Here is a 16,237-nt window from a genome sequence, read left to right on the forward strand (position 1 = left end):
ATCCTTTTGTCTTTCCGTCTTCTTCCCTCTTTCCTGACGAGGCAACCGTTGGTTGCGAAAGCTAGAATTTTGTGTGTATGTTTGTGTTTGTGTGTCTATCGACCTGCCAGCGCTTTTGTTTGGTAAGTCTCATCATCTTTCTTTTTAGATATATTTTTCCCACGTGGAATGTTTCCCTCTATTATATATATATTTAAAAAGAAAGATGATGAGACTTACCAAACAAAAGCGCTGGCAGGTCGATAGACACACAAACATACACACAAAATTCTAGCTTTCGCAACCAACGGTTGCCTCGTCAGGAAAGAGGGAAGGAGAGGGAAAGACAAAAGGATTTGGGTTTTAAGGGAGAGGGTAAGGAGTCATTCCAATCCCGGGAGCGGAAAGACTTACCTTAGGGGGAAAAAAGGACGGGTATACATTCGCGCACACACACACATATCCATTCGCATATACACAGACACAAGCAGACATATATAGTTATAATAGAAGGAAACATTCCACGTGGGGAAAAAATACATCTAAAAACAAAGATGATGAGACTTACCAAACAAAAGCGCTGGCAGGTCGATACACACAAACACAAACATACACACAAAATTCTGGCTTTCGCAACCAACGGTTGCCTCGTCAGGAAAGAGGGAAGGAGAGGGAAAGACGAAAGGATTTGGGTTTTAAGGGAGAGGGTAAGGAGTCATTCCAATCCCAGGAGCGGAAAGACTTACCTTAGGGGGGGAAAAAAGGACAGGTATACACTTGCGCGCGCGCACACATCCATCCGCACATATACAGACACAAGCAGACAAATGTCTGTAGAGACAGGACAACAAGCCAAAGAATTGTACAACATCACTATTGATTTAAACGGAAGGATAGACGATAAGTTTAATATTCATTTCTTACGTGTAGGAAAAAATATAGGGACAAATGGTTAAAGAGAAAAATCACACTGTATATTGAAAAAGCAACTTATATAAAATTCAGTCATACCGATTTCTCTCAAATTTCTCCATCTGACATTAAGAAAATTATATATATTCTGACAAATAAAGATCATCTGGATTTGATGGTGTCTCCAATACAATACTAAAGACATTTTCCCATATAATAATGCTGTCTTTTTTCTGACTTATGTAATGCATCTCTAATTTAGGGCATTTCACCAAAGATTTTGAAGTATGCTGTTGTTAAATCGTTCTATGAGAAAAGTGATTGAGATGTTAGTGACTACCAGTCTGTTACAGTACTGAAGGCATTGTATTCTATAATAGTATTGTAGCTGAGCAATAATAATATCCACAATAAATCACAGTTTGGATATCCAAAGAGTTGCTCAATTGAGAATGTCATTTGCACATTCACTCACTAAATTTTGCAGGCATTAAGTAATAAAACAGTACTAGTTAATAGTTTCTGTGGTCTAAGAGGTTTGACTATGTGATTCACAATATTCTTCTAGACAAACTGAGGTTTTATGCAGTTGATAGTATAGCCAACCAATGGATGATAGGACATCTGACCATAAGAACGAAGAAAGTTGTATTTAATAACATTCTTGTGGCAGGAGGGAAATAGTTAGGGGATTCCACGAGGCTCAAACTAAGTCCACTATTGTTTCTCATGTATTTAAACAATCTTCTGTGTAGTATACAACATGCAGAATTAATTCTTGTGATAGATGACACCAGCATTGTAATAAATCCAAACATACGCACTGCAACAAAGGAAATGATAAATAATGTTCTTTAAAGCACAGGGTGTTTTAAAATGAATATACGAATTTTAAGGCTTAGTAGCATTTATTACATTCATCTTAAAATTATAAAGAATACATCAAATGGGATAGCAATTCAGAGTTTTTTCTTAAAAGTGTTAAATATGAGAATCATTTGTCACACATCGGGTTGATAGGCAAATTCTTCTCAAAGCTTGATCAGTGTGTGAGTAATTGTTCCAACATAGCTGTTTCTGAAGTTGAGTAGATCAGCTGGTAATGCAACCATACACACGATACTTTGAGTCCCCAAAGGTAAAAAAGCATGGTGTCAGATCATGTTTGAACATGAAGGTCATGCACAACAAGTTCTGTCATCCAGCCCTTTGCTGCCAATCCAGTGGATGCATTAAAAAGTCGTTTAACCAGTCGTGTACTGATTTGTGTCAGTAAGGTGGTGCCATATAAAGTTATGTGGTTAAGCTTCCTCCACTTGAGGAAAGAGACATTGTTCTAGTGCAACAAGAAAGAAACTTCATTTTCAGTTGCTTCACTGGAAAAGAAATGCCCACAAACTTTCGGCTGGGATATGGCACAGTAAACATTCAGTTTAGGAGAGTCGAGTTGCAGTTGTACTTCCTTGTGGGGATTCTCAGATATGCACATTATTTTGTTCACATTTCCACTTAGATGAAATGTCGATTCATCACTGAACACTACACCATCCAGAAAATCTTATGTCATACACAAACATTATTTTCGTTTGCAAAGTTGGCATATAAACATTAGAGTGTAGGACATAGAGCTTGTAACAGCTGCAAAAGATAAGGATGTAGTTGTCTCCTTAAGTCTCCACTTAGGCGTCACTTGAATTGCTAATTCAGGACTAGCTTTCTGAACTGATATCTTGGAGCTATGCGTGAGGCTCTCACTCATTCAACATGTTCTTCAGTCACTCTAGGTTCATTCCATTTTATTCCCTTTGCGTACAGATGCACAAACAAAACTGTTTGAGTTGCTCTTTCATTTGGTGTCTTATTTATAATTGTAAGTTGAATATAGTAATGCTACAAAGCGTTAAACCCATACATTCATTTTGAAACACCCTGTATTATGGAGTGGTTGTCTGGGAATGGTCTAAAAAGAATTGAACTCATAAAACAACTTAGTTTAGCCATATTTGCAGTTCATATCATTGCAAATCTGTAAGCTGACACATTTTGAGTATTTTCATTCAATAATGTCATATGTAATAGTGAAAAGCAAATATTCATTTCTCAAAAAAGTTATGCAAGGATAATATGTGATGCTAACCCATAGTCATCTTGTAGACATCTGTTTAAGGAGTTACACATTTTGATCACTGCTTCACAAAATATTTATTCTCTCATAAAGTTTGTTGTAAATAATCATCTGCATTTAAAATAAACAATGATGTAAATAATTACTTTGATGTCATCCACTGTTACACATACCACGCCAAGCATCCCATGCTAAGCTTCATTAGTTGGCACTAGCAAGTGTCTGTGCAGGTCACCAGAAGACAGCCAAGCAGTGCACACCAGCTTCCAATGGAAGTCAAGGAGATTTCAACGCCTCCAGGAAGCACACGCAGTGACGGCTCCATACCGCTATTTACGTACAGTACCAAGACTCTGGACTCGATCTTATCTTAGCCCTTGAACAAGTTTACTTGAGTTTGTGCACCATTTCAATTTCAGTATTCCTAGTGCACAACAATCACTTGGTCTTGGACTTGAATGTGGTTATGAGCTTTATCACCCAGGCTAGCATATTCACACATCTTGTTGTTTTGTCACTGAGTTAAGTATACTCCCATAATAAAGATCTATATGTGTTCCCATAATTGTCATTCTGTTTTCTTGAAGGCTCCATTCCTACACCAGCAGAACCCCAGGCCATGAAACTTAAAATGCCACAAGGAAAAAGAAAAAAAAGTGACATTCATAACTCCACATCAAGATTGTCTTTAGCACAAAAACTAGTGCACAGTACTGCTGTCAAATTTTTTGATCACTTACCTGGTGATATAAAATGCCTGACATTCAGTGAAGTTAAATTTGAAGATAAACTGGAAAAGTTTCTCCTTGACAACTCATGTTCCGTAGAATAATTCCTATTTCGTAATATGTAAAAGGTAGTGGTTAGAATTTATTAACTTGCATCTGTGAATAGTCAGCATGAAGCTGTGTTTACATATGAATGTGTAATGTGAATGTAACTTGACTCATTCCACTTCATTACAATTAACTGTATAAATTATCCGTAGAACATGAAATTAAATATCTACCACATTTATAAAGCTAATAGTCAGTAATGATCTTAATGCCAGTGGAATGTAAAATTTTAACCATCTAACATGGATTTTAAATTTTAGAGTAATATTAACTACACCAGGATGTTGGAAGTTTTCTGTTGTCATATACTATCAGTTTCAATACATTTTCCTGGCTGAAAAATGGGACTGTGTTTTTGGTGTAAATCTCTTAGCTTTATAATCATGATGGACAAAATAAAATCTCTTAAAAAGTTGACCGGTTTGCCAATTTCCCACATAGTTGGCAAGTACTGCCTTTGATGGGAATCTGACTGAATATGCAGATTTAGTGGTTTGTCTCTAATAAACGAGGAATCTGAGTAAAGCAGAATCATCCCACATGTTACTTGAGTTACTCCATGTGTTATTTAAGTATGTTGTAAGACCAAATATATTGCTTTTATTACTCTCTGTAGAAATGTTTACTATCTACAGTGATTGAAACTGATGTATGTTGGGCTGGCTCCAGGCCTCGCTTAAAAACTGTGTTCATTTATTAATTTGTCATGTAGTTAGATCTCTACAGCGTCTTTTAGGATACAGTATCAGTAGGTGTTTGACTGGTGCAACAACTTGTAGCTTCATAATTCATGCCATGTTTATGGGAGATGCAGTTCTCTGCTACAGGGGACTTTGTCGGCTATTCGTTGTCTGTGTGGCGTGATGTTTACGCTTAGTGCATCTCTCCTTTGCTGTACTGATAGTCTGCCATATACACATTTTCCTGCAAGGATTGCATTAGACTTCCTGTTTTTGAAGTCCTAGGTCACCCTTGACTGATCTCTAAAGGCTTTCATCTTGGCTGGTGGACAGAACACACACTTCAGGTTATGTCTGTAGAGTATTCTTGAGATTGTTGTCGATATATGTCATAATCCCCATCGCAACAGATTTCTCTTCGCCCTCAGCAGCTGTGGTCTCGGTGTCTTCAGCTTTGAAGCCGTAAGGCACATATTACGTGGTGGTTGCTGTAACTGTTCACGTGTAACGTAGCCTATAAGTGCTGCATATTGGCTGCTAGACTGCCTCGGTCTGAGATTTTGTGCACACTAGTGTGCTTAGGGCGCCTTCTCATTGTGAAAGGCACGGTAGCTGGAGGCACGCAAGTACGAATCTTTGTCAGTTTACAGTAGACGATGAGTTCTTGTGTATCATCTGATCTTCACTTGACAAGCATATCCAGAAATGGAAGTTAATTATTTTTTTCTATCCCTGTTATGAATTTGGTGTTTCTTGTCTAAAAATACAGGTTTTTAAGGATTGTTGTCGGTGAGATGCCCACGTGCCACATCACTAATGCATCACGTACATATTGAAGATAGCGCAAGGGTGTGTAGACTATTGACTCCAGGGGTAGTTCTTCAAATGCGTCGTGGAAACATATTGGCCTTTACTGGTAATAGTGGGCAGCACATCGCTACTCCATTGTTTGTTCGTAGTAATTCCCATCGAATAGAAAGGAGGTTGACATAAGCGTGAATTCAGTTAATTTGCCAGCACTGGCCCAAACTTTCCTCTGGTGAGGCTTAGGAAGGCTTTCAGAGGTATCCTTGTAAAGAAAAATACCACTCCGAAGCTCTCTCAAAGTCTTCTTGCCCCAGTTGGAAGTTCTATAGCAGCGGATGAAATGCGCCAAATTTCATAAGTACTGCTAGCATTTACTCACAGAGGGGCCGAGCTTTGCTGTCAGGTGCTTTACTAATTCATATATTGGTGTGCTAATGTCCCTAACAATTGGGTGGAGTGGCATTCGTTCCTTGAGGACTTCAGGTATTCTGTAAAGTCTAGGTGGCATGAATGCTCATGTGTGAAGTATTTCCACAGTCTTCTTGTCAGGGAAAGTGTGTTGGAGAAGCAGGATGGTCTTCTTCTGCATTTGGGTGGTAGCATTGTCTTAAGTTCTCCTGTAGGCATCGTCCTCTAATAGCGCATACATGTTTTGCTGTGAACTTGAAAGGCTAGTAGGACATTACAATTGCTTTTCTGTGCTGGAAGACGGCTGTTTCAGCATCTTCTTGTAGCCGCCTGAATGCTTTCCTCTCTTCCTTGAATGTGTCGGGCATTGGAGGAACAGCTCTAGTAAGTGTACGGCATGTTTCATGTCGTATTTCCTCTGCAGCATCCCGTGGAAATACAAGAGCAACCAGTTCCGCCACGCTGATAGACTCCACTGTCGGTAGGGTCATCAATGTAAATGTGAAATTTAGTCAGCCACGAGGTTCATGTTTAATAGCTTGTCAGTAAGTGGCTGACTGCTGTGCCCCGTTGGCTTCAGACAAGCTAACCGTATGTAATCAATCCCACAAGTCGTGGAAGACAGTTGATGCCAACTACAGGTGGAGTATAAAGAGTTCTCTTGAGCTCTTACTGTGTCTGTGTCGAGTGTACCGGCGGGATCAGGTATTTTCACCTGCATCGAGATGACTGGGTGTTTGTGTTGTGTTCATCATTTTATCGTCATTCACGAAAGTGGTGAGCTTGGATTGAGAAAAGGTTGGAAATTTATATGGGCGCTGTTAACTACACAGCTGAGCGCCCCACAAACCGAGCGTCGTCATCGGCGAGTGTACCGTGTGATTTTAGATTTTCCTGATGTATGAAAAATTTTAATATTTCTCTGGTATTGAGCTAGGTACTGTTGTCCAGAATGTGCAGAAAACAATTGGTCGTTCGGAACTCCTGAAGATAACAAGAAGTTTCTTGTGATTTGACAACATTCATTTTTTTGTTTTCAGTTACACTTAATAAGGCACTGGTGATATTGACCATTGATCATCATTTTCTATATATTTAAAAATTACCTTGACACAATTTTTATGGTACAACACTCACATTTGGTGTTTTCAACAACTTTTTGAGATGACTTTGTGTGTGTTGCCATTACAGTTTAACAAAAATGAAATGTTATTTGGCCCAGTTTTGTTAATTGTAAAATTTTTGTTCTTTTGAAATTTGCTTGTACACAGCTTTTAATTTTTGTGTGTTTCGTAGGAACAATGGAAGGAATAGGCCATAACAGTAATTGGAAGAGAGATTTTCATCATCGAAATAATTCGTGGGATGCAACACACAGTAGTAGCAGCAGCAGCAGCAGCAGCAGCTTGATCAATAAAAATGAGAGATTACCACATTCCTTTGGTCCACAACGTGATTTCAAGAAATCAAAACTTACACGAGAGACATACAGGGAGATACATGAAAGAGTTTTGCAACATTTTGGAAAGAAATTCTCATTTGATCCATCACTGCATACATGGCAGTTACCAGAACCAGATGAAATGTTCACAACTGATGACTGGCAAGTATGTGTTTCATAAATGACTTTGGATAAAATATTGTTACTATTATCCCCAATAACTTTTGTGTAGGGTTTGGTACAGAACATTCGGTATAACAACTATTTATCGTCTTGTTTTGTTCACTTTCAGAAGTCTTAACATTATCATTTTTTGTGTTGTTGTGATTGTTATGTAAAATAAATGCAGGAATGAAAAAAGAAGACACTACGAGGTTTGTTTCAGGTGATAAGATCTTTTAATTTTAACAGTATTCCTTTCTAATAGAAACTTGCATTAAAATCAGCTGAGTAATAATTTCATTACTGGCAGCAGAAATCTGTTAAATTGATGACCCTGTGTACATGAGTATTACAGCAAACTAAGTCATGAAATAGTTACTAGGGCACTCTGCTTGCCATCATCTTCTCTAGTGTAGCATTTGTCCACTTTATTTTTCAGTGTGACTCTAGTTGTGTATTGCTATGTTTTAAGTATTTTCATTTCTGATTGTAAAATCCAAATCATGTTTATGAATGATGAATGAAATCTTAGGTAGCTTCACATATTCCACATTTTGTGCAAACCATCACAGTGAGTGAATTGTTGAGGTGTGACATGCATAAAACTGAATGAGAAATGTATCTAATGTCTATGAAAATTATTTAGGGTATATTTAATTTAAACAAATGTTATTACAGAAATAGTAGTTAAGCAACAAGTCCTTTTGTAAGACTATGTTGTCCCACTTTCAAATGTAAATTTTAACTACACTTGTTTGCAATTTTTATGACTAGCTGCCAGAATTCAAAAGCCTTCAACAGCTTTGTTTGTTGATGTGAAAATTGCTGTAATGAATATCAGAGATTTGCCACACTCTTAATGGCACCAACAAAAAGTTAATAGAACTCCTCGTATTGTTTTGTAATAACATTCATAATTTAGTTGGAGCCATGCTGCAACCTTGATATAAATACAGGGTGTACATAAAGACCAGAAACACTTTCAATTATTTATTGCACAAGAACTAAACATAGTACAGATGTCATATATATTGCATTTTGAAGAGAAACTCTGATTTTTTTAATATATATATATATCTTTGGTTCCATCAGATTCACCTGGCCCTACTCCAAATCCCATGCCACTTTCCTTGATGTTGACCTTCACCTGTCCAATGGCCAGCTTCACACGTCCGTCCACATCAAACCCACCAACAAGCAACAGTACCTCCATTACGACAGCTGCCACCCATTCCACATCAAACGGTCCCTTCCCTACAGCCTAGGTCTTCGTGGCAAACGAATCTGCTCCAGTCCGGAATCCCTGAAGCATTACACCAACAACCTGACAACAGCTTTCGCATCCCGCAACTACCCTCCCGACCTGGTACAGAAGCAAATAACCAGAGCCACTTCCTCATCCTCTCAAACCCAGAACCTCCCACAGAAGAACCCCAAAAGTGCTCCACTTGTGACAGGATACTTTCCGGGACTGGATCAGATTCTGAATGTGGCTCTCCAGCAGGGATACGACTTTCTCAAATCCTGCCCTGAAATGAGATCCATCCTTCATGAAATCCTCCCCACTCCACCAAGAGTGTCTTTCCGCCGTCCACCTAACCTTCGTAACCTCTTAGTTCATCCCTATGAAATCCCCAAACCACCTTCCCTACCCTCTGGCTCCTACCCTTGTAACGGCCCCCGGTGTAAAACCTGTCCCACGCACCCTCCCACCACCACCTACTCCAGTCCTGTAACCCGGAAGGTGTACACAATCAAAGGCAGAGCCACGTGTGAAAGCACCCACGTGATCTACCAACTGACCTGCCTACACTGTGATGCATTCTATGTGAGAATGACCAGCAACAAACTGTCCATTCGCATGAATGGACACAGGCAGACAGTGTTTGTTGGTAATGAGGATCACCCTGTGGCTAAACATGCCTTGGTGCACGACCAGCACATCTTGGCGCAGTGTTACACCGTCCGGGTTATCTGGATACTTCCTACTAACACCAACCTATCCGAACTCTGAAGATGGGAACTTGCTCTTCAATATATCCTCTCTTCCCGTTATCCACCAGGCCTCAATCTCCGCTAATTTCAAGTTGCCGCCACTCATACCTCACCTGTCATTCAACAACATCTTTGCCTCTGCACTTCTGCCTCGACTGACATCTCTGCCCAAACTCTTTGTCTTTAAATATGTCTGCTTGTGTCTGTATATGTGTGGATGGATATGTGTGTGTGTGCGAGTGTGTACCCGTCCTTTTTTCCCCCTAAGGTAAGTCTTTCCCCTCCCGGGACTGGAATGACTCTTTACCCTCTCCCTTAAAACTCACATCCTTTCGTCTTTCCCTCTCCTTCCCTCTTTCCTGATGAGGCAATAGTTTGTTGTGAAATCTTGAATCTTGTGTGTATGTTTGTGTTCGTTTGTGTGTCTGTCGACCTGCCAGCACTTTCATTTGGTAAGTCACATCATCTTTGTTTTTAGATATATTTTTCCTTCGTGGAATGTTTCCTTCTATTTTTATATATATATATATATATATATATATATATATATATATATATATATATATATAGAGGGAAACATTCCACGTGGGAAAAATATATTTAAAAAGAAAGATGATGAGACTTACCAAACAAAAGCACTGGCAGGTTGATAGACACACAAACATACACACAAAATTCTAGCTTTCGCAACCAACGGTTGCCTCGTCAGGAAAGAGGGAAGGAGAAGGAAAGACAAAAGGATATGGGTTTTAAGGGAGAGGGTAAGGAGTCATTCCAATCCCGGGAGCGGAAAGACTTACCTTAGGGGGAAAAAAGGACAGGTATACACTCGCGCACACACACACATATCCATCCACACATACACAGACACAAGCAGACATTTGTAAAGGCAAAAGGAAATATCACTTTGCCACGAAGAAAAATGATCCTAATCCTACTCCTAATGATCCAACTCCCCAAGATACTATTCAAATTGAACCATGCCTGGAACAGTTCCGTCCTCCATCACAGCGGGACCCACCTCCTCTTCCTCAAAATCACCCTCTCCTAACCTTCCAGGAATTTCTGACTTCCAGCCTTGCCTCTCAATCCTTCTTAAAAAACCTTAATCCTACTCCCAACATCACCACTGCTGAAGCCCAGGCTATCCGTGATCTGAAGGCTGACCAATCCATCGTCATTCTTCCGGCGGACAAGGGTTCCACGACCGTGGTACTTGATCGTCGGGAGTATGTGGCTGAGGGACTGCGTCAGCTTTCAGACAACACTACTTACAAAGTTTGCCATGGTAATCCCATTCCTGATGTCCAGGCGGAGCTTCAAGGAATCCTCAGAACCTTAGGCCCCCTACAAAACCTTTCACCTGACTCCATCAACCTCCTGACCCCACCAACACCCCGCACCCCTACCTTCTACCTTCTTCCCAAAATTCACAAACCCAATCATCCCGGCCGTCCCATTGTAGCTGGTTACCAAGCCCCCACAGAACGCATCTCTGCCTACGTAGATCAACACCTTCAACCCATTACATGCAGTCTCCCATCCTTCATCAAAGACACCAACCACTTTCTCGAACGCCTGGAATCCCTACCCAGTCTGTTACCCCCGGAAACCATCCTTGTAACCATTGATGCCACTTCCTTATACACAAATATTCCGCATGTCCAGGGCCTCGCTGCGATGGAGCACTTCCTTTCACGCCGATCACCTGCCGCCCTACCTAAAACCTCTTTCCTCATTACCTTAGCCAGCTTCATCCTGACCCACAACTTCTTCACTTTTGAAGGCCAGACATACCAACAATTAAAGGGAACAGCCATGGGTACCAGGATGGCCCCCTCGTACGCCAACCTATTCATGGGTCGCTTAGAGGAAGCCTTCTTGGTTACCCAGACCTGCCAACCCAAAGTTTGGTACAGATTTATTGATGACATTTTCATGATCTGGACTCACAGTGAAGAAGAACTCCAGAATTTCCTCTCCAACCTCAACTCCTTTGGTTCCATCAGATTCACCTGGTCCTATTCTAAATCTCATGCCACTTTCCTTGACGTTGACCTCCACCTGTCCAATGGCCAGCTTCACATGTCCGTCCACATCAAACCCACCAACAAGCAACAGTACCTCCATTATGACAGCTGCCACCCATTCCACATCAAACGGTCCCTTCCCTACAGCCTAGGTCTTCGTGGCAAACGAATCTGCTCCAGTCCGGAATCCTTGAACCATTACACCAACAACCTGAAAACAGCTTTTGCATCCCGTAACTACCCTCCCGACCTGGTACAGAAGCAAATAACCAGAGCCACTTCCTCATCTCCTCAAACCCGGAACCTTCCACAGAAGAACCCCAAAACTGCCCCACTTGTGACAGGATACTTTCCGCGACTGGATCAGATTCTGAATGTGGCTCTCCAGCAGGGATACGACTTCCTCAAATCCTGCCCTGAAATGAGATCCATCCTTCATGAAATCTCCCCACTCCACCTAGAGTGTCTTTCCGCCGTCCACCTAACCTTCGTAACCTCTTAGTTCATCCCTATGAAATCCCCAAATCACCTTCCCTACCCTCTGGCTCCTACCCCTGTAACCGCCCCCGGTGTAAAACCTGTCCCATGCACCCTCCCACCACCACCTATTCCAGTCCTGTAACCCGGAAGGTGTACACGATCAAAGGCAGAGCCATGTGTGAAAGCACTCACGTGATTTACCAACTGACCTGCCTACACTGTGAAGCGTTCTATGTGGGAATGACCAGCAACAAACTGTCCATTCACATGAATGGACACAGGCAGACAGTGTTTGTTGGTAATGAGGATCACCCTGTGGCTAAACATGCCTTGGTGCACGGCCAGCACATCTTGGCACAGTGTTACACCGTCCGGGTTATCTGGATACTTCCCACTAACACCAACCTGTCAGAACTCCGGAGATGGGAACTTGCCCTTCAGCATATCCTCTCTTCTCGCTATCCGCCAGGCCTCAATCTCCGCTAATTTCTAATTTCAATCTGCCGCCGCTCATACCTCACCTGTCTTTTAACATCATCTTTGCCTCTGTACTTCCGTCCCGACTGACATCTCTGCCCAAACTCTTTGCCTTTACAAATGTCTGCTTGTGTCTGTGTATGTGTGGATGGATATGTGTGTGTGTGCGAGTGTATACCTGTCCTTTTTTCCCCCAAAGGTAAGTCTTTCCGCTCCCGGGATTGGAATGACTCCTTACCCTCTCCCTTAAAACCCATATCCTTTTGTCTTTCCTTCTCCTTCCCTCTTTCCTGACGAGGCAACCGTTGGTTGCGAAAGCTAGAATTTTGGGTGTTTGTTTGTGTGTCTATCGACCTGCCAGCGCTTTTTTTTTATATATATATATATATATATTTTTTGCAAACATTCAATATGCGAACCATGAGTGACCCGGCAGACATCAATACAGTAATCGAATTGTTGCCATACTCGTCCCAGCATGGCATCGTTGACTGTGGCAGTCACTTCCCGTATTCTCTCCCGGAGCTCTGCTACATCACATGGTAGAGGCAGTACATACACCAGATTTTTAATGTGTCCCCACAGAAAAAAGTCAAATGGAGTGAGATCTGGTGATCAGAGAGGCCATTTTTAACTCTTAACACACAGAAAGCTTACTCTGCACCTGAACTCGCCATGTTTGCGACTGTTGCTGACTATTTGCATATTACCAAACGACGCTGTGGCGGTTTACATGGAAAAAAAAAAAAAAAGCTTTCAGGGTTTCTCTTCAAAATGACATATGTATGATATCTGTACAATGTTTCGTTCTTATGCAATAAATAATTGAAATTGTTCCCGGACTTTATGTACACCCTGTATTTAGGTAGCTCAGTCTGAATAAGTTAATGTTTTTTTTTTTTTTTTTTTTTTGGTGTTATTTATGAAAGTGCAAAGTATCTTCAAAAAGTACTTAGTTATATCTATAATAGGATTTGCTTGATAGACCTTCAGTGATTTGAGATTGCTACAGAAGTTTTGACAGAATTTTCATCCTCTGAGCAAAACAAAAAAATTCAGTGACGAGCTGAACTAAACATGGCTTCAAACCAATAAAACAAAATGAGCCAGTCTTATACTACTACATTATTAGTGTAGCATCAAAATTTTCATTTAGATGTTTATTAATATTAATGTAACTTATCTTAAGCTGCCATGTTGTACATGGAGAATGTGTAAAAACTAAAAATTGTATTGTGCGCTCACTTTAGGAAGCTAACGTAATTTTTATTTAGGATCTAGGATGATTTATTGGTTCCATGATGGGGTAAATACACTACCAGAAAAAAAAATAGTACACCCTTTCAGTGGTTTCCAAATCACTCAAGACTTATTCTTGCAACAGTGCATATGGAGTACATGAAACAGTTCATTTACAGATCGGTAGCACAAACAGTTCAGAGGTAACAGGTATCAATCCATGCTGAAACACCCATATTAGTATGTGGTATAACCTCCATGGGTGACGATGAAGATGCTGACTCTGGGATCCAGCTGATCATACAGAAGGTGAATACTATCCTGGCGTATGTTATACCATATCTGCTTGAACTGTTCACGTAGGTTTTTAAGAGTTTGGGAAAAAGTCCGGAGATGGTTCTGGTCACGGAAATTGCTGCGCATTTTGCGGAGCATGTTGAATTTCACAGATAGTATGTGGGTGACGATTATCCTGTTGGAACAATGCATCACCTTCCTGTTGCAAGAGCGGCAAAAGAACAGGTGTAACAACATTCTCCACATACCGAGTGGTGGTTAGCATCCCCTCCAGAAACACTAAAGGTGAATGAGAGTTGTATCTTATCGTACCCCAGACCATAAGGCCAGTGTGTCATGGACGAATGCATTCTATAAGACAGCACTCACCAAGTCTACATTGTTCATGCAAATGACCGTCAAAGCAGAATCTGCTTTCATTGCTGAAGACAACAACATGCCATTCCATTTTCCAAGTGGACCGATGACCGTTGCAGTCTGGTCCCTTTAATCCCACAAACCATTTTCCAAGTGATCCTCTGACGACACCAATCAAACTGTGCATGTCGATTCAGTGGTGTGAGTGGAAGATAGCCTAGGGTGTGTGTGCCCATAGCCCCATTGCTAATAACTGGTTCACAATGGTTTGTGTTGACACTTCTGGGCTCACAAGCCTCCTTATCTGTGCAGTGGTACCTGTACAATCTTCCACTGCGGTCCTTAAAATACAATGATACTGGCAGGTGTCTTTCTAGCATGGACTTCCGGAACCTCATCTACAAATGTGTGAATACCCCCAGGGGGTTCACAACTCTTTTGTGGACACGTGCGTAGCGAGCACGGGACCCCGAGCTAATGTGGCCCTCCTTCCTTTCCGGGCTGCATACCTTCCCTTTCCTCATCCTTCCCCCTCCCCCATCTTCGTCCCCCCCCTCACCTCTGGCTCTTTCCTTCCCTTTCTCCCCTTCTGGGAGTATGGTTTGTGCCTACGTCCGGAGACGGACGCTCTAAACTGTTACAAATTCCTTGCTTTCTATACTTGCAAGTCTTCGTTCTTCCTCTGTCCTTCTCTTTTCCTTCCCGCTTCTCTCTGCACTTTTCTCCGCTGCGGCGTTTGAGACCCCTCTTCTTTCCTTTCCCTTTCTCTTTTTTCCTCCCTGTGCGTGTCTGAAGGCCGACCCACGCACTTCCATGCGTAGCCGGTGACGTGGTAACGCGTAATTCCCCGCCCCGGGTAGACAGGTAGGACACGTACTTACCCCCTGGTAACGGCCAGGCCCAGGGAGGGGTGATTACCTGAGCTGATACCTTCCGAAAGTGCCGATTGGTCCCTCCGTCCGTTTGTCGGGAGGTGTGACCTGAGGTGTGAACAATCATCTAAGGCGGGAGTGCCCTCAGTGAGGGCCCCCACAAGGGAGGAGCGCGCCATTGGAGACGCTGGTAATCATGGGGGATTCTTCCGCAATGGTTTCCTCACCTTCCACTATGTCTGCTCACAAACGTAAGTTCACTGAGTCTCAGCCACAGACAGTTCTTCCATCGTTGCCACAGTTCCTTGTTGTTTCTCGGTCTGACGAAAGTCACGACTTCTCCACGGTCAACCCTTTCATTATTCAGAAAGGTGTCGACGCAATTGCAGGTCCTGTGAAGTCTTGTTCCAGATTACGGAATGGCACCCTGTTGTTAGAAACACACAGTGCCCTCCAGGCACAAAAATTGCTGCGTACTTCTCTGCTCCACACCTTCCCTGTCCGGGTGGAACCGCACCGTGCCTTAAATACCTCGCGTGGGGTCGTTTATACACGCTCCCTCGATGGATTGTCTGACGAAGAAATTCAGCACTACCTGTCTGACCAGGGCATAACGGCAGTTCATAGAGTAATGAAACGGGTTGACACGAACATCATTCCAACCCGCACTGTCTTCATGACATTTGACACAGTCCAACTCCCATCGAAAATCAAAGCAGGCTATGAGATAATTTCCGTTTGCCCTTATGTCCCAAACCCTACGTGTTGCTATCGGTGTCAGCGGTTCAATCACACCAGCCAGTCCTGTTCCAATCCGGCCAAATGTGTTACGTGTGGCAAGGATGCCCATGAGGGTGCTTGTCCACCTCCATCCCCTCGCTGCATCAACTGTATGGGTGACCACGCTGCTTCCTCTCGAGATTGCCCCGTTTTTAAGGACGAAAAGCTCATCCAGGAAATAAGAGTGAAGGAAAAGGTGTCGACCTTTGCTGCTCGAAAATTATTCGCCAGTCGCCAGCCCACCGTGCCTCAGACAGGAAAATACAGCACTGTCCTTGCTTCTCCTCGGCCAACAAAGGAGGCGGCCACGCAGACTTGCGACCTCACCTTTAGTGCCACGGTCGTCAGATCGGCCGGCGC

At 42.2% G+C, this 16,237-nt stretch overlaps 1 protein-coding gene across 5 annotated transcripts in view; it reads left to right on the forward strand.

The window, feature by feature from the left end:
* The window catches only part of LOC126190657 (cap-specific mRNA (nucleoside-2'-O-)-methyltransferase 2), a 306,338-nt gene that overhangs the window by 35,789 nt on the left and 254,312 nt on the right, over nt 1–16,237 (forward strand). For all 5 annotated transcript variants that reach the window (XM_049931092.1, XM_049931088.1, XM_049931090.1 and 2 more), the window contains one exon: nt 7,044–7,354. In XM_049931092.1, coding sequence (XP_049787049.1) covers nt 7,044–7,354 — 311 coding nt within the window. The remainder of the gene's footprint in view (nt 1–7,043; nt 7,355–16,237) is intronic.

The sequence above is a fragment of the Schistocerca cancellata genome, chromosome 6, assembly GCF_023864275.1.
Source record: "Schistocerca cancellata isolate TAMUIC-IGC-003103 chromosome 6, iqSchCanc2.1, whole genome shotgun sequence".
NCBI lineage: Eukaryota > Metazoa > Arthropoda > Insecta > Orthoptera > Acrididae > Schistocerca > Schistocerca cancellata.